The sequence below is a fragment of the Eulemur rufifrons genome, chromosome 30 (genome assembly GCF_041146395.1).
Source record: "Eulemur rufifrons isolate Redbay chromosome 30, OSU_ERuf_1, whole genome shotgun sequence".
Taxonomy (NCBI): domain Eukaryota; kingdom Metazoa; phylum Chordata; class Mammalia; order Primates; family Lemuridae; genus Eulemur; species Eulemur rufifrons.
Window position 1 is genome coordinate 136,289,503 of NC_091012.1, and position 25,653 is coordinate 136,315,155.

The 25,653-nt window shown below is 39.8% G+C and overlaps 1 protein-coding gene across 1 annotated transcript in view; it reads left to right on the forward strand.

The window, feature by feature from the left end:
- ARHGAP6 (Rho GTPase activating protein 6) overlaps window positions 1-25,653 on the forward strand; it is a 476,144-nt gene that overhangs the window by 420,401 nt on the left and 30,090 nt on the right. Inside the window, exons 4-8 of the mRNA XM_069463487.1 lie at window positions 4,944-5,200; window positions 7,202-7,397; window positions 13,248-13,303; window positions 17,177-17,327; window positions 18,445-18,590. Coding sequence (XP_069319588.1) covers window positions 4,944-5,200; window positions 7,202-7,397; window positions 13,248-13,303; window positions 17,177-17,327; window positions 18,445-18,590 — 806 coding nt within the window. The remainder of the gene's footprint in view (window positions 1-4,943; window positions 5,201-7,201; window positions 7,398-13,247; window positions 13,304-17,176; window positions 17,328-18,444; window positions 18,591-25,653) is intronic.

The window sequence follows — 25,653 nt, forward strand, 5'->3', positions numbered from 1 at the left end:
CCATGCTACAGTGTAAGATGGGGGTGACAACAAGAATGGGGGGAGGAAGGCCAGTTAGAAGGCTATTTGGAAGTCCAGGGGAAAGATAATGGTACCTTGAACTAGGGTAGGAGTAATGGTGGAAGTGGAGAGAAGTGGATGGAAATGAGAGTTAACATGAGGGGAATATGAATGACAAGGATTGAATGATAGAGTAGAAATGAGATATGAGCAAGAGTGAAATATCAAGGATGATTCTCAGAATACTGTTTCTCCCATGTGAAGAACAGACAGACCATTGGAAATCTGAATAGAACCTGGTAGGGGAAGATGGGGAGTAAGAGATGCCTTTGGGATATCCAGGTGTAAAGGTGGAAGCTGTGGTTGGTGCTCAGAGGAGGGGTCTGAGCTGAAGGTAGTAACAAGGTGTCAAATTCCTAGGGATGGAAATTAGAGTTATGAGCATGGATGATCCTGCTTATGAAGAGAGGCCAGAGTGAGGAGAGGGGTTAGGATTGAGCTCTGAGGACTTTCCACATTGAAAACCCAGGTAAAGGATGATAAGCCAGAAAAAGGAGCAAGAATGTAGCCAGAGAAGTAGAGGCAAACCCAGTTAGTATATCCAGGATGCAAAGGACAGAGAGTGTTTTAGAGAGCAGCCATCAGGGCTGAAGGCTGCCAACAGGGCAAATGAAACAGAACTGTCAAAAACACTGGATTTAATGACCCTGAAATCAGCAATAACTTGGAGAAAACTGTTTTCTTCGGTAGAGGTGTCAGCTAGACTGGATGAGATGAGGACAGACTGGCAGGTAAGAAAGGTATAGGCCAGAAAGGAAAGGTAACACTTCAGAGAATTTTAACTGTGCAGAAAAGAGAGGTGGTAAACCATTGAGGAGAAAGTAGGGTGGGTCATGCATTATTTACTTTTTAAAGAAGGAGCTGCTTGAATATATTTAGTATAAAATATCTAGTAGAAAAAGAAGAGGCTGAAGGTACAGGCACAAGAAAAATGTCATTTATAGCAGGGGTTGGCCCATCAGCTGTATTTGTAAATAAAGTTTTATTAGAACACAGCTGTGCCCATTCATTTACTTGTTGTCTGTGGCTGCTTACCCACTAGGCTGGCAGAGTTGAGTAGCTACTACAGAGCCTGTGTGATCTGGGAAGAGGTACATTGAGCACCAGGGCACAGACTTGAAGGACATGCTCACTCTGCATGCCTGAGCAGGAGCACCTCATAATTTCACATCTCAGGCATTCTAAGCCCCAGCTGTGCCCACAGAACCTAAAATATTTACTATGTGGTCCTCTACAGAAAACAATTGCTGAGCCCTGATTTATTCTCTAAGAGCATTAGGATAATTATTTTGTGGTCTTGGTTGCAGTACACTGTTATTCATGGCTTAAAGTTATCAGTAGTTGTAGGGCAGGTCGGGGAGCCTGGGAACTGGGGTGAGGCGGCGAGGCTGGCAGCTCCAGTCATGCCTCCATGGCACACAAAGGTGGGAGCAGAGGTACAGCAGGTGTGAAGAGTGGAAGGCTTCACACTTGCTGGTTGCTTTTCTACTAAAGCAGAGGCTGAATCATTTGCCGGCGGGGAGGAGCTGCTGAGAAGATCTGAGGTTGCAGGCAAATGGACTGGGTGGAATTGGTTATTGAAAAGAGTAGCCTGGCTGAATCAACCAGAGAAACGAAATGGGGCTGCTGGTGAGTGTTAAGGGCCTGGCCAAGGTTGGTGAGCATGACACGTAGTGGTGTCAGTCCCTCCCAGGCAAAGATGCACTCTGGCAGTCACCCAGATGCAGCCACTGAGGGGCAGATAGTGGGAGCATCTGGATTGGAGTGTTGGAGAACTCTAATTTGAAGGGAAGCAAAGATTGATGGGCAGAAGCTAACAGAGCAGACGAACATGGCAGAGTTGGTGCAGGGGTGGGACCTTGGTAATAGGATGAGCTGACAGAGCTTGCCAGAAGGATGGGAGTTGTGGTCAGTGCAGAAGCCTGATTCCAGAGATGGGATGACTTCTGATGAGGAAAGGCCCTGGATGGGACCAAGAGATTGGGTGACAAAGATGGCATGCAGGAAAAGGTAAGAGGAGGAGGAGAAAGTCAAGGAAATGTGAGGATAGAGTCTGATGGATCATTTAGGTGGACATCCATGTCACCTAGGATGATGGTAGATTGGGGGTCTGACTGTGAGCCAAAGTCAAAAATGATAATAGAAGAGTACAATGAGCAGAGGATGAGAGGAGCCTCGTAGTAGCAGATTTCTGCCACAAAGTGGGAGGGTAGAGGTCTGCAAGTAGCCATAGGGAGCAAAAAGGATGAGCGACACTTCCTGACCTGAAGGTTCATGGAGAGGGAGAATAGACACTCACTGCTAATGAGGACAATGGGGAAGCCTCTCCTTAGTGAACATGACACCCATCATCGCTGGCCCCAGCACTGTGAGTCTGGGGTAATTTCCTTGTTGTTTGAAAAACCCATTATAAACTTTGTTAGCTTCTGTCAACACCAAGAGTCTTGAGGCTCCTTTTTCCCCTAACAGAAGAACTTTGAACTCCTAGATGGGCATGTGTCCCTAACACTTCATTTACACATAAAGGTGTGCTTTGCTCTACAGACTTGGGATGAGTCCTCAGTTTCACAGTAGCCATATTTTTGAGAAGAAATAATAATCAGGAATCCTTCCTAGAATTTCGCATACACGAAATAGGCACTGCAACACAGTTTAGAGCAAAGAGAGGCCTCCTTTCCAAAGTTTTTAAGAGTCCTCAGGGAAAGCAACACAAAGCTAGAGAGACTACATCAGAGCTCTACCATTGAAAGAATAAACTCAACCAGAAAAGAAAACCTATTAGACAGAAATAAAGATCTGTTATGGGCGGCTACATCTCTTGAATGGGAATAAAAAAGAAATAAAAATTGGGGGAGAATGACTTCATGTATTTCACTTGTTTAATTTGTATTCCATCATTCCAGTTTACAAGTAGAGTGGCAGACTTTTACATATTAAAAATGACAAGTTCCAAAGGAAACAATTTTTCTTCTTTTTGTTCCAGAGATGTAAGAATTATCTAAACAAGTCTGGTTGGTTTTCCTTACATGGAAAAAAATGGCTGGGAAAGGACTCAATAGTGCCCATCTTATAGTAAATGCCTGTTACGAGAGAGCCTACCTGTGCAGACACGTGTCACTTGCTCCATTTATCAATGTTCTTTTTACTCTTATTATCTCCCATCATTTCTGTTATTTCATGTAGCTGTCAGTCTTGTCAGATTTCCTCAACCTTTTTGAATTTGATTATTTCCACAGATAAGATGGCACTGATTTATATAATAAATCCTCGGGGTGCACAACAAGTGGTCTGGTACTATCCCTTTTGGTCCCTAATTTTGCTAGTAGTTCTAAGGCCTTTTATCAGTAGTGAGTATTGTATCTCACTACACTGTCCACATTGAATCACTTGAAGGAGAAATGCCTAATTTTTTTGTTACTATATGTCACCTAGTTTGTTGATAGAGAGTGGCAAGCATCATCTGAAAATCCCAAAATGCTGAAGTTTTGATTTTTTACTTCAAAACAAATCGCATGGTTTGATAAAACCAGAGGTATAAGATTTTCAAGTAGCACTTATGCTTTTAATGTAGACTTGGCCACTAGCACAGTGATGTTAAAAATGTTGCCACGGATCAAGGAGGAAAACCTTTTAAAGCCTCTTTCCACCTGATTTAATGTTAGCTTTTTTCTTTCAAATAAGAAACAGCCTTAGAATTATTTTCCCTTGATTATTCTGGCTTCATCCATAGGGCTTATGAAAATAATGAAGAGTCTAGACTCCAATTTGCTGCTGCTAGGAGACCTAATTTGAAGTCTAAAAGGAATAATGAATTTGATTAAATTATTAGTGCTTTTCAGCATGAATCTAGAATATTACCAATAAAATGCCTGGCCCTAAGGATCCAAGGTAATGTATATAAGCGGATTTACTACAGAGATCCAGAAAGCAACTATATGTACATTTTAAAATAAAGCCATAGATTTATGCATTACGCCCCTTCCTCTAAATTGTCCTCCCTAGAGGATTTAACAAATCGTATTCTGAGGCTCCCACCAGGTATCTTTTGGTCGGGTCCCCTCCACATGTTACCAGCAGAACGGCTTGAGTATAGATCATCAGGGTGACAGCCCCAACCCAGCTGGCTGGAGATAGGACGTGGAGCAAGGAACACAATGAAAACAGAGAAAACTTCTTCCCAATCAGTTCCCAAGCTGCCCCTCTGCCTCTCGGGTTATCACTTCACATGCTGACTCTTATTGGGAACCTCAAAGTGTATTTACTGAACTGAATTTCAGTCTTCACTTCATGCATCTCTCTATTACAATACATGATAGTCACTCTGTTATAATTATTTGCATGTCTCACTCTCCACTCCCTCCCTCCACCCCACACTCCGATCCACTGAAGAGTAAGGACTGGACCTTTTATAAGTTTTATGCCCCTTCCCCCATTGCATAACTTGTCATGGCATGTAGCAGGTATTCAATAAATACCTGTTGAATGAATGTATGAATGCAGTCTCCTCATGCCTTCTAGGCTTTGAAGGCTTCTGAGATATATAAATCAAAGACTAAGAGGTTGTAAAATTGTGTATTCATGAAGATAAAATATTATTTACACTCTGTCAAAAATGTCACACTTCTCTGTAAAGTTATTTCCTTTAAAACAGACTTGAGGCAAGTAGAGAAAAACTAGAGACCTAGACATCTAAGATGCATTTATACATACTAGCTTTGTTTATTGAAATTGAAACTTTGGCCATTCTGATAAACATAAAAGTCACCTCTGTATTTTGATGATGGGTCAATTCTTCAGAAAACAATCTTATGTCTGAAAGATGACTGAGAGTCTTCACTGGTCCGGGCAGTCTCTGAAAGCTAATGTGTGTTTTTTCATTCCAGAATTTATCCCACAGGCATTTGGAATGCCCTTATCCCAAGTCATTGCGAATGACCGGGCGTATAAACTCAAACAGGACTTGCAGAGGGATGAGCAAAAGGATGCATCCGATTTTGTGGCTTCCCTCCTCCCATTTGGAAGCAAAAGACAAAACAAAGAACTCTCAAGCAGTAACTCATCTCTCAGCTCAACCTCAGAAACACCAAATGAGTCAACATCCCCGAACACTCCGGAACCAGCTCCTAGGGCCAGGAGGAGGGTGAGTTGGCCAGTATTTTCACTGACACCAATGCTAGGAAAACTGAAGATGTATAAGGTTGTTCCTTGGGTTTTTGTTCAAATGAAAACTGGATATGTAGTTTGTGTTCAAATATCTGTCAATGACCCCATTTAGGGAAAATTTACACTGGGCATGTGGCACCTGGCATACCCTCAGACCTTTCCCTGACTCCTCTCAAAGCTGTTGGGTATCCCTCCTTTTTTACCTCTGTGCCTCATGATATCCTAAACATTCTACAATATCGCCATTGATCCTGGTCTCTTATAGTCTGTTGTGTTGCCAGACTCTCCTGCTAGCTTGTGAGGCTCCAGGGTGGGCCCGGTGTTCTTGCTAATTTCTTTCTCACCGGTCTGAGAACATTCCTGGCCAAAATGCACTGGCTGCAGGTCTTCATACACAATGAGATTTTTCCTTATCAATGGAGCATTTATTTTTCCTAGACCCACAGAATCCAATATATATCCTCTTTCAAATCAATACTATAACAATATGGTATCAATTGTTACATGAGTACTAAGTTCTAGGCACTGGGCTATTTGGTTTTTCAAATTTCAAACCTGGAAAGCTGAGTTTTCAGGCAAACTGAATGCTGATTGGCTGAATCAGCTAATAAACATCTCTTAAACTTCCTAGGTCACTGGGAGACCTTCTCTCCCTTTTTTCTCACCTGGAGGCCCTAAATCTTTGCCACCTCCAGCCATTGAAGACTGCCTTATCTAAAACCCCAGACACTTCCCACTTAAAACTCACATTTCTTGATCAGCCCCCAACATTCAGGACTTCTCCAAGGTAGAGGGGGACCTCAGCCACTTCTATTTTTTGAAGTATTGATTATATTTTAAAATGAAAAAATGATGAAATTATAGAATACTGGAATTTGCATGATGAAATTGTTTTTTGAGTTCTGTCATTGTTTCTCATACTCTGTATAAATTCTTATGACAATAACACCAAAACTCTAAATTTGAGCTTTCTGGAAATCTAGAGCCTAGGCAATGGGGCCCCCAGATGCTCTCTCCTCTGTCCAGGCCCTGTTAGGGCACCAATAGCCAACTTCTTCCTCTACCTTCATCAAGGATGGGTAGCTATAGCAAACACCGTTGGTGCCCGGCTCCCTTTCCCTAAGCCCTTACCATTCCTAGCATGGCAGCTCACCTTCCACCTGCCAACACCTCACCTCTTTGCTGAGGGCTTTCTCTGATGGCCAGAGGCACCTGGCCCATGCAGATAGATGGCAGGCTGTAAGTACTCAGGAGATAACCTTATCTCCCTGCCCCTATCAGAGGCTGCTTGTAATCAATGATTCTTGAGACTTGGTGTATAAATACCCCAGCTCCCTCACTCCTTAGTAGGGATAGCTCTGAGGTGCATGATCTGCACTGTCTCCTAGAGCTCCCTGGGGAAGTTGAGCTCCAGTTGCCCACAATGGTAATAGGCTTGATGATGCTCCCTTCCCTTCCTTGTCTCATTTCCCCACTCCCCTACAGGTGTTTCCTAGGGCCATCTCCCTAATAACGCACTTTGTGCAGCTTCTGGGAGAAACTAAACTAAGACCATCTTATGAAATCCTCCTATTTTTAAAATCTATTTCCTAGAGTCATAGTTGAGTTTTTTATTCACAAGACTTCTCTGACTACCTCACTCATTATGTGATTTTTTTGTTTGTTTGTTTGTTTGTTTGTTTCAAGAAGTAAAGTGGTTGGGCCAAAATACTTTAATTATATGTTTTCCATCTCTTGTCTTCCATTTGGAAAATTTTGCCTATTACCTTGCCCTATGTTGTGGAGGTTTCCTAATTCTTTCAAAAAGGCATTTATTTCGTTTCTTTTAATACCAGCAGCACAATTAATGAAACCAAGGCAGCATTATTTCACATATGATAAATAGCCACGAGAAGGAGTCTATACTAGCCAGCATGTTGGGGGAGCTGTTTAGCCTGCCTGTCTGTACTCTTTGTTCACGGCTGTGCATCATGTGTAGGGTGCCATGTCAGTGGATTCCATCACCGATCTTGATGACAATCAGTCTCGACTACTAGAAGCTTTACAACTTTCCTTGCCTGCTGAGGCTCAAAATAAAAAAGAAAAAGCCAGAGATAAGAAACTCAGTCTGAATCCCATTTACAGACAAGTCCCCAGACTGGTGGACAGCTGCTGTCAGCATCTAGAAAAACATGGTAAGTAGACATGTCTGTCAGTCATTAAGTACTAAAGATTTTCATTTCTTCAAGCATAATTCATTTAAGCACCCAGTTTTAATTCTGTGTTCATTTGATCAGGCTCTGGACCAAAACTTCCTTTGTGAAGGAAGTGTACAGATGTGAGAGTTTGCTTAAGAGATTACCAGGTTAAACAACATTGTGGGGGAAAAATCAACTTGATGGTATTCAGACTGCTCAGCCCCCAAGAGTCCTCAGAAATGGCCCTGGAGGCCAAGCAGTTTAGGGAAAGATGGGGTCTGTTGGGCTGCGTCTGTCCTCAGGACCCCTTCCAAACAGAGCAGAGCCATTTTTATCTTTATACATTGAGGTTACTCACAAGTTTTCCTTTAAAAAATAAGAGTCCAGGTTCTTTAAAAAAAAAAAAAGATTTGGGAATTATTGCTTAAATGAACAGAAAATATATCCTTTTTGACAAAAGGTTTACATATTGCTATTTGCATTTTTGTGGAAGATGTCCACTTCAGATTTCTCCACAGTCACTCTTTTCCAGTTAATATGTTGTCTTAAAAATGATACACTAAATTTTCTTAAATTTAGACTTTGGGCTCATTAAACTTCCATTTCCATAATCTAAATTTATTTGCTATAGTGTTAGCATGCATTTTAAGGACATGAGGAAAGTTTCTTAGTTACTTTTTTACTATGAAAATAATATGCTCACTGTAGTACAAAAAAAGTAAACAGGAAAGAAAATTCACAGACTACCATGCTACCATGTAGATATAACTATTCTCATCTATTTTCTTCTAATCAAAATGGGACTTTATAAAACAATTAAGGATGTATCTAAATTTCTTAATCACCTTAATAGATATGGAAATCACTGGATAACATGGGTGACAATAAAATTAATGTATTAAAATCTTATTTGTTTATATAAAATTTTAAGTGTAGGTTCTTTTATTTTCTTCACCTTATGTTTCACATGCCTCCTATATATATATGTGTTTATATATACACACACACATATATCCAAATACAGTCATGTGATACAGTCAATGTGATGCATAGCAACATTTCAGTCAACAGCAGTCCACATATATGATAGTGGTCATATAAAATTAGAATACTGTATTTTTACTGTACCTTTTCTGTGTTTAGAAACACAAATACCATTGCGTTACAGTTGCCTACAATATTCAGTACAGGAATATGCTATACAGGTGCATAGCCTAGGAGTGATGGGCTATCCCATATAGCTTAGGTGTATAGTAGGCTGTAGCATATAGGTGTGACTATACTACACTGACAAAATCATCCAATGACACATTTCTCAGAACATATCCCTGTTTTTAAGTGATTCATGACTCTGTGTGTGTGTGTGGGTGGGTGGGTGTGCATTTGATTATCTTCCTATCTCCTTGGAAAATAAACTGGAAGTCAAAGAAAATGTCTCAGTTATTTTGAATTTCCAATGTTTATTATCATGATTAACACAATGTAGATGTTCAATAAATGTTATTTGAACAGAATTATTTTTTAAAAAATAGCTTAGCAACTAAGGAATTCAATACTATGAATATGTAAATTAAGCCTAAATTTCACTGTGAGGTAGAAAAAGAGACACATACTTCTAGAATTATAATTTTCCCCTATGAATATTATAGAGAGTGAACTGGAAACATTATAAAGAATTATAGCAAGAACATTGTACCTTAGTCACACAAAAATCTAGTGCCAGGTTGAGTAACTGCTTTTGTGAAAGAAAATTTGGTATGTCTTTTTGTTTTCTTGAAAATAAATTGTCATGAATTACAGTTTGTAAAATAGCATTTCTTTTAAGTATATTCAAAAACAGGGCAGTTCACTATCTTTTTTGGAATCATTAACATATAGTTTAGGGACTAAAGGCAGGAAGATAACCTGCTTGGCCTTCCACGCACTGATTCCATTCCAGGTTTCCATAGTATTTCAACCAAGTGGCTCCAGAAAATTAAGAGACATGTTCAAATTCAAATAGATATTGACCTTGGTCACTTTAAATCAATGAAGAAAGAGTAAACTTCAAAAACATTTTTTCATAAGATTTTATTTGCCTATTTTTGAAATGGGTAGCAGAGGGCTTGAGTCACTTTAGCCTTATAAACATTTGTCAAAGGTGTTTTCACCCTCTCCAAATTTGGTCTTAGACAATTAGATTGGGCCCATCTACATTCATGTACACAACCTTTCTTCACTTATGTTTTACCCAAATGCTTTCTGTACTACTAGATCAGAATTCCTTTAGCTTCCTCAATTTTTCAGAAGCACATATTTACAAAAACACAGACAAGCATATAGCAGGGAATCAAACTATATTATATTTTTGAGATTTAGGCTGATTTTCGGGTGAGACCTACTGTTCAATGTGCCTGCCCGTTTCCTGAAGTACTTAAGCCTGGGATTTGGGAGTTTCTGAAGGAAAGGGGAGAAAGGTAATCACATCAATTTCTGGTACAGGACACAGAAAAATCATATATCATTGCCAGATCTATGCCTTTTTTAATGCAAACCTGTTTTTATCAGTGACTATCTTGTCACATATACTGAATGCCTCGACTGTATCTTCCCTTTGAAGAAGGGGCTATATGGCTGTGTCAGAAGAAAGCACTGGCCATCTAAAGATTGCCATTTGCTCTACCCTCAAAAAGAAATTTAATTAAATTTTTAAAAAAACTTAAAACATTATGGTCAATTGAGATACATAGAAATTACAGCAATTAATCTCTAGTTACTAATTAGTTTTTTAAATCACAATCATTGTTACTGAGGGGAAATTACTTATAATTGAGGAAATAATGTCACAGCAATGAGTATTTCTGAACACTCTGGAGAATTTTAGCCAAATTAATAGTCCCACCTGTGTAGAAAATGCCTTTATGTGATATCTCACTTCTAAAGAAATTTCAACCATTCAGAAAACATCTGAGAATAAAAAATGTAGCCAAAATTAAAATTACTAAGATCTACTATTATATTAAAGTTTTGTATTTTGCATGTAAGAGACCCATTCAGTTCATTCAGGGCCTATTTCTCTCTATATAATGGTAACTGCCATATATTATTCTAAGTATTTTATATGCATTAATCGAATCATTGCACAACTTTTGATGTGGGTACTAATTATGATCTTTTTGCAGATGAAGAAATATAATTCTGTATTTTATTCTAAATAGCTTGATTATCCTGTTTACAATCTCCCAGAGAGGTAGAAGCAATAAATGAGGTTGGGGGTTGGCTTCAGTTACGAGGCGAACAAACTGATGGCAGTAACAAGGAGGGTTCCAAAATCCTTTAAAAATAGATGCAAAGTAGCATTTCCCTAAGAGAGTAAAGCACCACTATGTGCTTATGTGAGTCAGCAATAACTAGCCTCTCTCCATGATTCTTCCAAATTATTCTGGAAGTTCAGGATAACGCTTAAAAGATACAGAATCAATAGATGAGGTATTTATGGTTGTTATCTTTTCTAACTAAAAAACCCTGGAAAACCAACTTAAAAAGTCAAACTTAATACATAACATGGCAAGACCATTAAATAAATATACAAGAGCTATCCATTTCCAACATAAGAGCAATAATCAGTTATGTATCATGATAATAAAATAACTTATTTATATTAATATAAAAATATCCAGAGTACCTGCATAAGAAACTTCCATGAAGAAAACTGCAAAGCTCTACCACTAGGTATAAAATACAACTTAAACAAATCAAGATGTTTACTTTGTTTCTGGATGGAAAGAAATAATTTTAAACGTTAAAAGATGTAAATTCTTTCCAGTTTAATTATATATTGTACTAGTCAGAACTCTTTCAGTGGCAGGAGAGAAGAACTCAGATAAAACTAGATTAAGCAAAATGTCCTAGCCCCCCAAAAACCAAACAACAACATCCTTATTTATATATTGGGAATCTGATTTAGATTCAGGCATAGCTGAATCCAGGATTCAAGTGAGGCCATAAGCCCTCTCTGTCTGTCTGCTGAGACCAGCTCTCTTCATATGGCTTCAAATGGCCATTAGCAGCTCCAATATGGCGTTACTCTCATAACCGATTATCCCAAATGAAGAGGAAATGAGCCACCAATGAAAGAATAAATGTAGACAATGCTCATCAATGGCAGTGATTAATGGCTGGCTTAGAAATGAGAGCCATTCAGACATTCTGTGCTCCCTGAGGGAAGTACACAATACCTCTTATGAAGTATTCTCCCCCTCCCCCAAAATCACACCTGAATCAGAGAAATATCTGGCTCTAACTCACTCTTTACAGTAAATAAAGATCAGAGAAGAACATGTGTAAATGACACCATGGAGTGTCTAAATCCAGACAGTGGGGAGATCTGTAGTGGGAAAATCACTGCAATTTCTTCATCAAAACAATTATAAGGAAAAAAATAAACAGAGAGGGAGAAACATAGATTAGGAGCCTAAAAGGCACATGGACCATATCACAGTTTGTGCACCTTATGTGGCTGTTAACTGGAAATTTCATGCTATTAAGGAACTATTGTTGAAATGTCTAACATGTGGTAGTGATATTGCTTGTGTTTTTTAAGAGACCTACTATTTTAGAACTGGGTTTCTCAACTTCGGCACTACTGACATTTTGCACATGTTAACATGATGTATTCTCTCATCTAGGACATGATCCTAAGAAAATCAATCAGAGATGTGAACAAAAGCGTGTGTGCGGAGTTGTTCACAATAGGGTCATTTATAACAGTAAAACAAGCATGTATATTTTCGGGGAACCTGTACATCATTCAGAGGGAGAATGTGGAGTAAATTGTGGCCCATTCACGCAATAGAATCGTTTGCGTCCATTTTATGTGACATTTACAAGGAACTTTTACTGGCATAAAAATTCTTGTGACATAATATTGAGGGAAGGCAGTAGCATTCTCTCTCTCTCTCTCTTTCTCTCTCAACTATGTAAAAATATATATATATTCATGGAGAAAAGGCTAGATAGAAATAAACTGAAATACTGAGTGATTATTTCTGCATCAGGTATTTTTTAAATTATGTTATTTTTATATTTTTCTGCATTTTCTAGATTTTAAGAAGTAAATTTTAATTATGACCAAGCAAGAAATATCTATTTTTTTTTTTTTTTTTTTTTTTGAGACAGAGTGTCGCTTTGTTGCCCTGGCTAGAGTGAGTGCCATGGCATCAGCCTAGCTCACAGCAACCTCAAACTCCTGGGCTCAAGCAATCCTACTGCCTCAGCCTCCCGAGTAGCTGGGACTACAGGCATGCGCCACCATACCCGGCTAATTTTTTTTTCTATATATATATTTTAGTTGTCCATATAATTTCTTTCTATTTTTAGTAGAGACGGGGTCTCGCTCTTGCTCAGGCTGGTCTCGAACTCCTGACCTTGAGCGATCCACCCGCCTCGGCCTCCCAGAGTGCTAGGATTACAGGCGTGAGCCACCACGCCCGGCCAGAAATATCTATTTTTAAAATTGATAATAGATAAAATCCGCATAAAATTCATGTTTAGGTAATTATTCTGAATAAAGAAGAAAATGTTAACATTATTTTCTCTCATAGGGAGAAGGTGTAGAAATATATATTACGTGGAAAATTTTTTACCTGAAACATTTCACATAAAATGATTGTAGTGCTTAAAGGGCTGACCTTTAAGTATCTGGAAAAATATAAATGGTGTAGGATGAAAGAAGCATTGCTGTATGCTGTGAAGTTACTATTGCTCTGCATGCTACGGCACAGTGCTGGCATTCTGCTCTCTATTTTGATTTCCTACAGAGTCGAAAGCCATTAAACAGGACTGTTGATTTTGTTTGCTTATTTGCAGGCCTCCAGACAGTGGGGATATTCCGAGTTGGAAGCTCAAAAAAGAGAGTGAGACAAGTAAGTGAAAAGTAAAAATTATATTGTATGTTTCACTTGACTTTCATTTGAATTACCTTGTGCAAAGTTCAAGTTTATGCAAATTCCCTTTTGAATATCATTTTTTAACCCTCCAACCAATTATAGTAAGCTCAGAAAGGTTGTTATAGAGTTAGGATCAAACAGTTGAAAGCAAACGTCTGGATGTGCCCATGCTATGGATAGGCAAACAAAACTGGTTATAAACATGTCATTGAAATGGCAAAAGCAGGAGATTCAGTGAATGCCTAATTAGTAAGTGATAGAATATAGAAAATAATTGTATAGCAACCATTTTTACTACAATGTGATATGAAAAATGCCATTAACATTCTCTTCACATAAGATGCTATGTTTTATAGCTTTGTTTTCTCAAAAATATATAATTCACCATGAAATATTATTCAGCTATAAGAAATAACGGAGATACGACATCTCTATGGTTCTCCTGGAGAGAGTTGGAACCCATTATATTAAGTGAAGTATCCCAAGAATGGAAAAACAAGCATCACATGTACTCACCAGAAAATTGGTTTCCCTGATCATCACCTAAATTCACATCTGGGAATGATACCAATCGGATATCAGACTGAGGTGGGGGGTGGGGGGAGGGGATGGGTATATACCTACATGATGAGTGCAGTGCGCACTGTCTGGGGAACGGACACGCCTGGAGCTTTGACTTGGGGGGACAGGCGGTACATGGGCAATGTATGTAACCTGAAATTCTGTATCCCCCATAATAAGATGAAATAAAAAAAAAAAGAAAAACAGACAAAAGCTGACAGTTCACATAAAAGAAAATACCGTAGCTTTTAAACACATAAGATGACCAGCTCTACCCATAAGAGAATTTCAGATTGAAACAACTACAATTAAATACCATTTCTTATCTGTCAGGTTGGCAAAGATTAAAAAGCTTCCACATGCCCCATGTCACTGAAGGTGTGGGAAGTATAACCTGAAGCAACATCTAATGAGGACAATTTGGCAATAATTACTGTAGCAATAGATACATTCACAGAGGTTCACAATACCTATAAGATTACTCATGGGACCATATTGTTATGGCAAAGAATTGAATGCAAATTAAATATCATCAATAGGAGATTTACTAAAGTATGGTATATAATAGAGTGTAATATTATGCAGTCATTAAAAATAGTAAGACAGGCAAAAGAACCAAAACAAGAAGAATAAAATTGGAGGATGACACTACCTGACTTCAAGATTTACAATAAAACTATAGTAGTTAGACAGATGAATGGATAAATAAACTGTAGTGTATCCAGACAGTGGAATATTATTTAGCAATAAAAAGAAATGATATACCAAGCCCTGAAAAGACCTGGGGAAACCTTAAATACATATTATTAAGTAAAAGAAGCCAATCTGAAAAGGCTACATAAGGTATGATTCCAACCATGTGATATTCTGGAAAAGGTAAAACTGTGGAGATAGTAAAAGGATCAGTGCTTGCCAGGGGTTGAGGGAAGGGAATGATAAGTAGGCAGAGCACAGAGGGTTTTTAAGGCAGTGAAAATACTCTGTATGATACCATAATGGTGGATACATATCACCATACATTTGTCAAAAACCATAGGAAGGACACCACCAAGAGTGAACCTTAATGTGTACTGTGGACTTTGGGTGATAATGATGTATTAATGTAGGTTCACTGCTTGTAAGGAATGTACCACTCTGGTGCAGGATGCTGATAATGGTGTAAGCTTCTCTAAAAAATGAAGTCTATTAAAAATCTTACAATAGAAAAAAATATATATATATATATAATTCTTGTTAAGTTTCCATGGATCCCCAATTCATATTTCATGTAGGGACTGTACCCCTTGGTCTGTTCAGCACTGTGCAACATTCCTGCAACAGAAGTTTGAGATTAGACCTTCAGGAATAGGTCCCTGAGATGAGGCAGGTATCTGTGTTTGTGATGGCTTCATAAAAGGCAAACCATCCTTTGAGAAAATAATTCATCTGTTAGCAAAAGAAAATTAAAATGTTATTTTCCGTCTGTTGGTTCCAACAGAAGGAAATAAGGAACACAGCAACTCAAAAATGAAGTCAAGTGAAAATAAACTGTAATTGGATAAAGCTGAAGAAATGATATTTGTTCACATTATTGAAAGTAACTGAAATAAGTGCTTCCTCATATATCTTTTTTGTCAAGATAAAAAGGTCTTTCAAAAGAAGTATGTTTTCTGATTGATTTCTTGGTTTTTATTCTTAAGAGGCACACAAGAGACTATTGAACAACATTTAATGTTTCACAACAGGACTTGCAGGAAAGTAGTACAGTGACATTTCTTAGGCCTCTCACCTGTGCAGAATTGCAGAATATTTTCATAAACATGACCTCATTGAATCTGCCTACCAGCTATGAGAGTAGCCCCTTTAACCCACTTCTATTGAGGCTGAGAGAGATTAAGAAACTTAATTCAAGATCACACAAAATTAACCAGTCACTGTTAACTTCACAGGCCAAGCTCTTTGTACGGCCCATCCTTTCTGCATGTGTGTGTGCTCAGAAAAGAAACATGGTGTGTTTGAAAGATCACAAATTGGAGCCGATGGAAGGCTTCTTGGTTCTGGCTGCCTGATGTATGCTGATGGCAAGTTATCTGGAATCAATGAGCAGTTCAGGACACTGATGGGTATTCTCATCAGGTAGAGAGGTGGCCAAGTGCTAGAAATTATTCATCAATTATATCTAGATCCATCAAAGAGAAAGCCTTTGCATGGAGATTTACTTGAGGATTACCCAATAAAAATATAATTAGTGTTTACTTAGAGTTAGCTTTCAAGCGTGAAATATGCTCTAACTTATTCACCATTTTATTTTGTTATATCACCTCTTAGCACCCTATACTTTTTCTTCAGAACACTAGTCACAGTATTAAGAGCTCGTCATTTATGGGCTTATTACTTGCTTATCTCCTTGTCCCTCTACCAGTCTGAGAGATGGAGGAGAGTAGGAATTTCGCCTCTTTATTCACTCTGTATTTTGGGGCCCAGTAACAAGGCCTGGTACACAGGAAATACGCAGTAAATCTTTGTTGAATGAATGGATGGATGAATGATTGAACAAATGAACTCTTAGAGAAGCTCATTGCATAGCATAGATTCATGAAGTTACATAATTATTTTTACAGTGGAGAAAAATGTGTAAGAGAAGTTGAGCTATCAAAAATAAAAGTAGAATGTGGAGTTATTACTTCTTTCTTCTTGCTATTTTGTTTTCTTGTTGTTGTAAATGCTTACTAATAGACCTAGTATGATTAAGGCAGGGAATCCTTCTGGTAATTGTTAATAAGGCTACTTGCACAAATCTAAGACAGATTTTATTTAATTATTGTCAACTTTTAAGGCTTAGTCACATATATCTTATCAGGATTTTTAATTTTATTGTTTGCAGTAAAATCTCTTTGGCCTTCTTGTTGAGTACCTCAGTAAATCATCAACATTCAATATGGCAGGATTGGTGACATGCAGAACTGCTGCATAATAGACTAACTTCTCCTTCCCACATTTATAGTTGACCTAAATTCTCTTCTACCTCTTAGATCTTCCTCCCAACCTTCTGGTTGCTGTTATAGAGCCCTCTGTTTACATCATTATCAGTAAATCCACAGATAGTTTTATTTAATAATGCATTTAATATATATTCATAGCTGGGCTGTGAAGATTCTGCAGATCAAGGCTACGTGTTGTTTACTTCTCCTTCTTGGGGTCTGTGCAGACTTGATTCCAGATGCTGTGTGTCACAGCACTTCTTTTGCTGGGCACCACACGTTGAGGTATGATGTTACATGACTGCCACTTAAACCATTATTTTTCCAGTTGCGTGAGGAATTTGACCGTGGGATTGATGTCTCTCTGGAGGAGGAGCACAGTGTTCATGACGTGGCAGCCTTGCTGAAGGAGTTCCTGAGGGACATGCCGGACCCCCTTCTCACCAGGGAGCTGTACACAGCTTTCATCAACACTCTCTGTGCGTAATACAGCCATTTGTGGGAAAGTGGCCCTAGAATGCCGGATGTCCAACTCACTCATCAAAACCTTGTGCATGGGTTTCCTGATAACTATTTTGGTTCTTATTTATCAGTCTCTAATGAGTGAGCTATTTGGGGAATTTTCTGAGATTTACCCCAGGGAGAATTGTCAAGAAGAAAATTGCAATAAAACAAATAGAAATAGCCAAGAAGAATTTGGGATTCTTTCAAATGACTCCAGGACAGTAGAAAGTGCTATAAATTGATGTTTTGGAGTACCAACAAGAGTTCACATTGAGTCTGCACCTAAAAACGAGTTTGTGTTTCTGGTATGAGGAAGGAGGGAGCCACAGGAACACAGACTGAGTAAAGGGGGCAGGCAGCATTCCAGGGGAAGCAGGATGGCACAGCCCAGTGCCAGGACTTTCAACATAGCTGCTTCTGGGCTATAGGTACAGATCCCATGGAGGAGAAAGGGTAGGGGGAGGGATGGGCCAGAGCTGGTTCAGGCTCTATACGTTTCTTCCTCCAGTGCTACAATTCGAATATGGTCACAAACTGGGTGTGGTGGCTCACACCTGTAATCCCAACACTTTGGGAGGGCCCAGGCAAGAGGATTGCTTAAGAGTAAAAAAAAAAAAATCAAATAGGATCACAACAGAGAAAGAAGACATTGTCTTTAGGCAGTGTCTTGGTTGTTGCCAACAGAAAAGAGCCTTAAATCTGTTATAAACTCAATTTCAGAACATTCACCAATTCTCAGCCATTGTAAGTAAATAGTTACCAACAATGAAAGACTGGAATTTGTAAAGTAGGTGATGAGTAATCCCAGGGAAATAAGGGAGAAGAAAGTAAGGGAAATTGAGTTGCCTTTTTCACCTGGAATATACTGATTTTTCTAGATGTTACACTTTGTCAGGTCTAATTTTTGTTTATATCTTTCATAGAACCTTGTTTCTAAATTGCTAAAGCAATGGGCGAATGTGTGAAGGCATGAAATGGGCCTTGCCTTGATAACCCCTTTCTTAAGACAGTTGAGAGGAGGCCTTTCCTCTGTTCCTGAACGGTGCGAGCTCCCCTTTTACTTACTCAGAGCCCTTTTTTTGCCTTGCTTAGTGTTGGAGCCAGAGGAACAGCTGGGCACCTTGCAGCTCCTCATTTACCTTCTACCTCCCTGCAACTGCGACACCCTCCACCGCCTCCTGCAGTTCCTCTCTATCGTGGCCAGGCATGCCGATGACGTCAGCAAAGATGGGCAAGAGGTATGACCCCTTTGCTGCCATAGATGCTGTGACTCGTCCCTTCTCCCACTTTAGAAGGGCATACCACCTATACGGCAGAAATGACGCCTCCCCTTCCCTGATCTATCTATGTAAGGCCTTCTCTGGAGACACAGTTCCCAAGAGTATGTGGGCTGTTAGCCTCCTTGTATGGTTCAAGGATACTTCTGAATGAGGCTGGCATTTTCATGACAATGACTAAAGGCCCTGGATTTCCATTAGTGAGAAGAAAAACAATGAGCTACAGGGGTGCTTGCAACCATATAAAAGTGGAGTAATGGGGGTGGGAGCTGTCCTTGTAACTGATTTTATCTGCTTCTTTAACTTGGAGCCCAAATATGATGTCACCTCTTTATTCTTCCAGTTTGTCCCTGGAGCTTCCATCTGCACAATTAGCAAGAAGTTTAGTATCTCCTTTTTGAGTGGTTATTTCCTTCCTTAAACCCTCCCCCCAAAATAAGAATTTGCTCAGTACAATGGAGGGTCAGTCTTGTTTCCAAACCAGGTGTAGAGGGAACTAGAAGATCTGATCTGCTGACTGTTGCCATTGTGTCTCTGTGTCCCATTGCTGTCAACCACTGAAAGCAGGTTCTGCATAGTCCCTCTGACAATTTAGAGATGCTCTTGTTGGACCTGGTCCCCACTCAGGCCCAGTGTAACCCTCTGCAAATCTGAGGGCTTAGGCTCTGGTTTTCTTTGGTCACACTTATATACTTCAAGCTGTTTTGTAGTTCCACCCTTGGACAAAGGAGATGTTGGCTTCAATTTTAAGTGACCTACTAGCAAGCAACCTATTTAATCTTCACCTTAACAAGAGACCTATTTCCCTCTTTGATACCATGCAGTTATATTTCTCCCTAACCTTAGATTCCCCAGGAGGTCTCAGACTGTTTCGAACATTAACATGCACGATAAAGCAACAAGAAGGGGCCAGAGGCATTCCAAACTTAACCACAGGAACTTTTATTTAGATCCTTGTTAATCAGAACTCAGCTATTGTGGATTCAGTTCTATGTTTGTCAAATTTCTTTCCCAAAGGACATGGTCATATGTAGTTTTTTTCACTCTAATCCAGAAAGGCAATTGTGCATTTCTCCTCCTCCTCTTCCCTTTGGATGTGAGAATGGAACTTTCCTGAGTTGGCCATTTATCTCTATAGTCATTATAATTAGTGAAACGCCTGCTAGCTTCAAGTTTCATAATATGGCACTGACACTCTATTTCAGCATACACAGCTCTTCGGTGGTTATACTATAATTCTCATAATTGTTAAGTAGTTATATCACCTCTCTGGATGTCAGCCTTTATTGACTGCACATTTAACAGAAGCTGTAGGCTTGTCTGCCTAATTGCTGGGTAAAGGCAGAGCCCTGTGTTCAGTTGCTTCTCTGACATTTCTTAAGTACTAAGTGAGAAGGAGAAAGTTGGGTCTCAGGTGATTAGGAAGGCTTTGAAGAAAGTGAAAAGTCCGGTCCCATCAAATCCACTATTGCTCTTTTAGAATCATTTTCAGACATTCTTTCAGTCCAAATGCTGAACAGGACTTCATTGCCTATGCCAAAAAGAAAAAAATATTCCTGGATAGGTGTAAATGAAGTTTAGCATGCTAAAATACTAGCTCCCATGTATGTCACTCCTGCCATGTGCTGGCATTCTGCCAGGGGCTACATATAGAAGTAACTTGCCCAGCATCCCACAGGGAGCCTCCACGTAGGACTGTACAAGTAGCACATTTGTGCATTTCACAACTCTGGAGGAGGAGCCATGTACCCCATAATCACTGTAGATTTGCAAAGTTATTAGTACAGCATCCCAGAAGATGATAGTAAAAGATCTTGAGGAAGGACCTTCTTTTTTCTAATTCACAAAAAGTGTGAATATTGGCTAGTGGTTGGGTTGGTCCCCTGACTATTGAACTCCCAGTTGTGTATCAAACCCAATTCAGTCTAAATTATTGAGAAAAGAAATATATATAGAATAGGAATTAGAAGAAAAAACTCTATGGGGGGTGGTCTAGTTCAGGGTTTCTTAACCTCTGGACAATTGATATTTGGAGACAGGTAATTCTTTGTTGTAGGGGCTGCCCTGTGCACTGTAGGATGTTTAGCAACATCCCTGACCTCTACCCGCTAGCTGCCAGGAGCAGCATACCACCTCTCCTCCATTTTGTGTCAACCAAAAATATCTCCAAAACTGCCAAGTCTGCCACCAGGGATGGGGGATCAAAATTGCCCGTGGTTGAGAGCACTTGGTAGCTTTATAAATCACTGACCACGTGTTCTTGGACAAATCTATTAACTCTCCTAAACCTGGGTTTCCTCATCTGAACTTGGGGAATAAAAATTCTTCAACTGGCACCACACAGTGGTTGAGAGGCCTAGTTTACTATAAGGAATATGAAAACATCCTGGTAACAGTGAAGTTGTACAAGGAAGCAAGGGATCACAAGGATTTCTAGACACTCAACCTAAACCTTGCACCAAAATGAAGGACTAATAGCCAAAGATTAAATCAGCAGGGGAAGTATAAGGAGAGCATTGCTTATGTGAAATGGTTAGCAGTGACAGGAGAGCAAGCAGACAGCGCAGCCACCTTGGACTGGAGTAAAGACTTCGGAGCAGTGAAGTACTGAGGGGGACGATGGGAAATGTGGCTCTGTTCCTAGAGAGCTGAATGCCTCTACGAGGGGCAGGCAGGCGGCTAATTCTTTTAACCCGTGAGTCTTTGAAAGGATTTGGCTAACAGGTGATATAACTTGTGCTGTGGGTTGGTTAGAGACAGAGGGAGAGTGAGTTAGGAAGTTTTTGTAACAATGGTAATATGGACAGCAGCAAATGCTTCCATGTACGAATGGCTTTGGTATTTGAATTATGTACGAGTCCTGAACTCCTGTGTTCCTCTAAACCCAGGATTATTGTTCGGGGATTTTCTAATGACTGTTCTCAGGATGCTGTAGCATCTAGGAGGTGGAAAAAGTGAGGACACAAGGCAAATGTAGAATTAGGGAATGCAAGTGCAGAGTCACTGCAGACATTCAGAGAAGAAGCGATGAACATGGGCCAGAAAAGTTAGGAATGGCTCCATGGAGGAGACTGAATTTAAGATACACGTCAAAGGATATGTAGAGATTGGGTAAATGGACCATGTAAGCATGGCATAGGGATAGGAATTTGCTAATCCCCTTCTGGTAGAAGTTGAGGGTAGAAGGAGAGAATCGAGAGAGAGGTTCTTTATTATTTTTCTAGTTGGTTTGGCATGAACAGATAGAGAATATAGAATGGGCAGACCAGGGCAAAGCTAAAAATCAAATTGTAACATATATGGTAAAGAAACAAGCATTTTCAACTTCTCTTGCCTATTTGTTAGTTTGTGTTATCTATTTGTTTTTATGGATTGCAACATGGAAGAAAACAGAAGCAGATTATCAAGAAGCTTGAAGGCTCACACAGGCTCTGCCAGCACCTTGCTTCATGACCTTGTCTTTATGAAAGAGAGGAAGAGGAAGGAAAACAGTTGGAATGGGGGAAGGTGTTAGCTTCCTTATCTATAGAGTGAACATAATATTTCCTCTGTAACAGGTGCTTAAAATTCAATGCATCGTTAACTGATGGGATCTTAAAGATGTCTAAAAGAAGGGGATGAGAAAAATTGTTGATTAGTCAATCAGTGCTTTTTTGGGGAAAAATAGTGGTAATTTATTGAATTGTGGTGTTTTGTGATCTTGCATTTGTTTTGTTTTCTTCCATTTTGTTTAATCTGCTATTTGTTTTGCTCCTTAGGGAAAAGAGAAATTCACAAATGTATGAAACATTTCATTCTTCTAGAAAGAATATAGCAGGAACAAAATTGAAGCCTCCTGAGCAGTGGTTTTTCAGAGAGTCCAAGACCCCCTGACATTGCATGGAAAATGTGGTGTGACTATTCACCTGCTTGGTGAGAACAGCCATAGGTGGCGCTGAGTGCTCAAAGGGCTTATAAGGCAAAAAAGAACTTAGAAGCCACCAATGTAGGGCCGTGATCACTGATCTTTGAGAGAGTACATGCCTCCAGGAAATGGTATGCTGGCTTTGGAACTTTAGCCTCAACCTCTCCCATCTCTGTTTTAAAGCTCATTTTCCCAATTCCCCATGCCATGACAGGGACTGCTGAGCTAGAGGGAGCAGGAGCAGGTGCACCAACGTGATGAACAGAATAGGGCTGCCCGGAGCAGAGCCACTGGCTTCACTTCTTGCTGTACCACCTCCTGGCTCTGGGCTCTGGGAATCACTTCCCCTGTCTACAGAATAAGGACAACAGCAGCAGCTTCTTTGTAAGCTTATAGTGAGAAAGAGTTGAAATGGCTGGTGGAAAGCCCCTAGCTCAGTGTCTGTACATACTAGACTTTTAATAAATGTGAGCTATTCATATGATGCTTAGAAATGATCTAGAATGCTTATTTAGTGAAGATAAAAGTTGTCCTTGAATTGGCTGGTTAATTAAATAATGAAGTAATGGCCAGGGCTTGAGTGTACATCATATTACGTAGACACAGCCATATAGTGTATATATAAATATATGCTGAAACACGAGGAGCAAAGGTGGAAGGTGCCTGGAAGCAAGTCTCCTTTCCAATTTAAAAAACAGTAAAACAACAAAACAAAGCCGAAACACGTTAACAAGCACCAGCAGCGTGGTCTGCAGCTAGAATCTATGTGCAATTTTACAGATGGATTGTATTGCATTCCCAGAATAGCAACAGGAGAAGGAGAGAGCGGAAACGGAGATCTGGACTGTCCTTGTACAAAACATTCTTTTAAAAGAAAACAAAATCTTCTATTTGTTAATGTTAAAAAAGAGAAAGAGAAGATCCTAGCATCACTTTAAAGGAGAAAGAGGAAGCACTCCAAAGGCTTGAGTTCTAAAGGGAGGAATCTGAAAATGACACATTTTTTATTTTGTCCTTAACCACGAATTTCCAGGAAAAGAAATGAAAAATAAAACCAAAATTTGTCAAGTTTTTTTTTATCAATGAAGTGAAACAAAGAAAAATAATTGAATGGGCCTACAAAAATGGCACTTTCTTTCAAATTCCCAGCGTTTACCACATGAAATAATTTCCCTTGGTGGCAAATTATTCACCTGAAAACAGCCTCACCTTCTAAAGATAAAACAACTCCTGTGCCACGCTGGGGTTGCAGGGCAGGGCAGCCACCAGCTCAGGGCTCCACACGACAAGGGTGGGACTCTGGGATGCTGGGTGCTTTGTCTCAGCTGTTCATCGGGATTCCTGAATTCTATTCTGGGCACCCAGGTGCTTCTCAAAGGCTGTATAGATGTTCCCAGGCAAAAGGACCCCACCAAGCAGCCACAGTTCCCACACTTAGCCCAAACAAGAGAAATAAAAATTCATGCAGACCAGTGATTTTTAACCAGGGGCAATTTTGCCCCAAAAGGGACATGTGACCATGTTTGGAGACAATTTTAGTTGTCACAGCTGTAGTTGGGAGGATGCTCCTGGCATCTAGTGGACCAAGGCCAGGGGTGCTGTTCAACATCCTTCAGTGCACAGGACAGCCCCCACAGCAAAGAATGATCTGGCCCCAAATGTCATCAGTGCCAAGGTAGAGAAACCCTAGCCTAGAGAAACTTATCCAGACGTTCCCTCCCATCTGAAAAACAAACAAAAAGAATTCCCAAACCTTTAAAAAATGTTCATATTCCTTATTACAATAATTCGACTTGTAGGAATTAACTCCTAAGACAGTGCTCCGCCAAGATCACAAAATGTCTTTTCAAAGATTTATTTTGTACCATTGCTTATAATAACAGAAAACTAAAGACAACATAAGTGCCCATCAGTTGGCTGTGGTTAAAGCAAATCATGGTCTATTTGTGCAATGGGATACTAGGGACCCATAAGGATTGAAAACAGGATTTTTGTGAAATGTAAAGATTAATGTAATGTATTGTTAAGAGACAATAAGCAAGTTACAAAAATATGTGGAGTATGATCCCAGTTAGAAGAAATAAAATAACATAGGTATATTTGTATATATGTGCATATGAATGGCTGGTTCCTGGGAGTGGTGGAATTATGGACTTGTTTTCTTTATGCTTACCTGTACTTTATAATTATTGATATATTGAACATGAGTAAGTTTTTTATGTTCAAGCTAAACAAAATCATTCCCTTTCTTCACTCTGTACTCCCCTTTAGCTCCTCCGGTCTTTCTTCTTCCTCCTCTGTAAGACTTTTGGAAGGAAGTGTCTGCAGTCACTCTTTCCACTTTTGCAAGTGCAGCTCACTCCTGCCACACCACTGAAATGGCTCTTGGCTAGGACATCAGGACTGTCAGAGAGTCCAATCCGGAGGGAAGAGTCATATCGGGGTGAATCTCTGCTAGTTTATCACTCACTTGGAACTCCCAATCATTTCTTCTTGGACACAAGCTTTTTTCATTCTCTTAACTTCTCACCCATTCTTGGCCTTCTTCATCAGCTGCTCCTTGAGGGTGTTAGAGTCTCAGGAACCCCTTCTCAGCTCTCCCTGCTCCTCACTTGCTCTTCTTCCATTTTGTTTGTTTGTTTAAACATGGCCTCTTCACCCTCAGCGTTATCCCCTTCATTCGTCTCCCTCAATAACTTTGGGAGCTGCTGTTCATCCCTACTTCTTTGGTCCTAGTTCAGATGCTAGCTGCTGTCACCTAGACTGTTGCCATGTGCCCCAGGTGGTCCCCCTTCCTTGCATCCAGCATCCCCTAGTCTGTAGACCTGTGTAGATTGCTCTTCCTAAAATGCAAGTCCCATCTCCCTTCTGCTCTGTTCAGAATCTTCTTGTCCTTAGATCACAATCTGAACTCCTTGATCTGATACACAAAGACCCTTTCACCTACCCCTTGCCTGCCTTTTCTGCAGAAGCCCCTGGTACACTGAGCTTCCTGGGGCTCCTTAACTTATTTTACATGTTCCTGTCTCTACATATGGTGTTTTCTCCACCGTGAAATTGCCCCCTGCCCAAGACCCTCTGCTTTTCAGCCTAGCAAACTCTATTATTCCTTCCAGATTG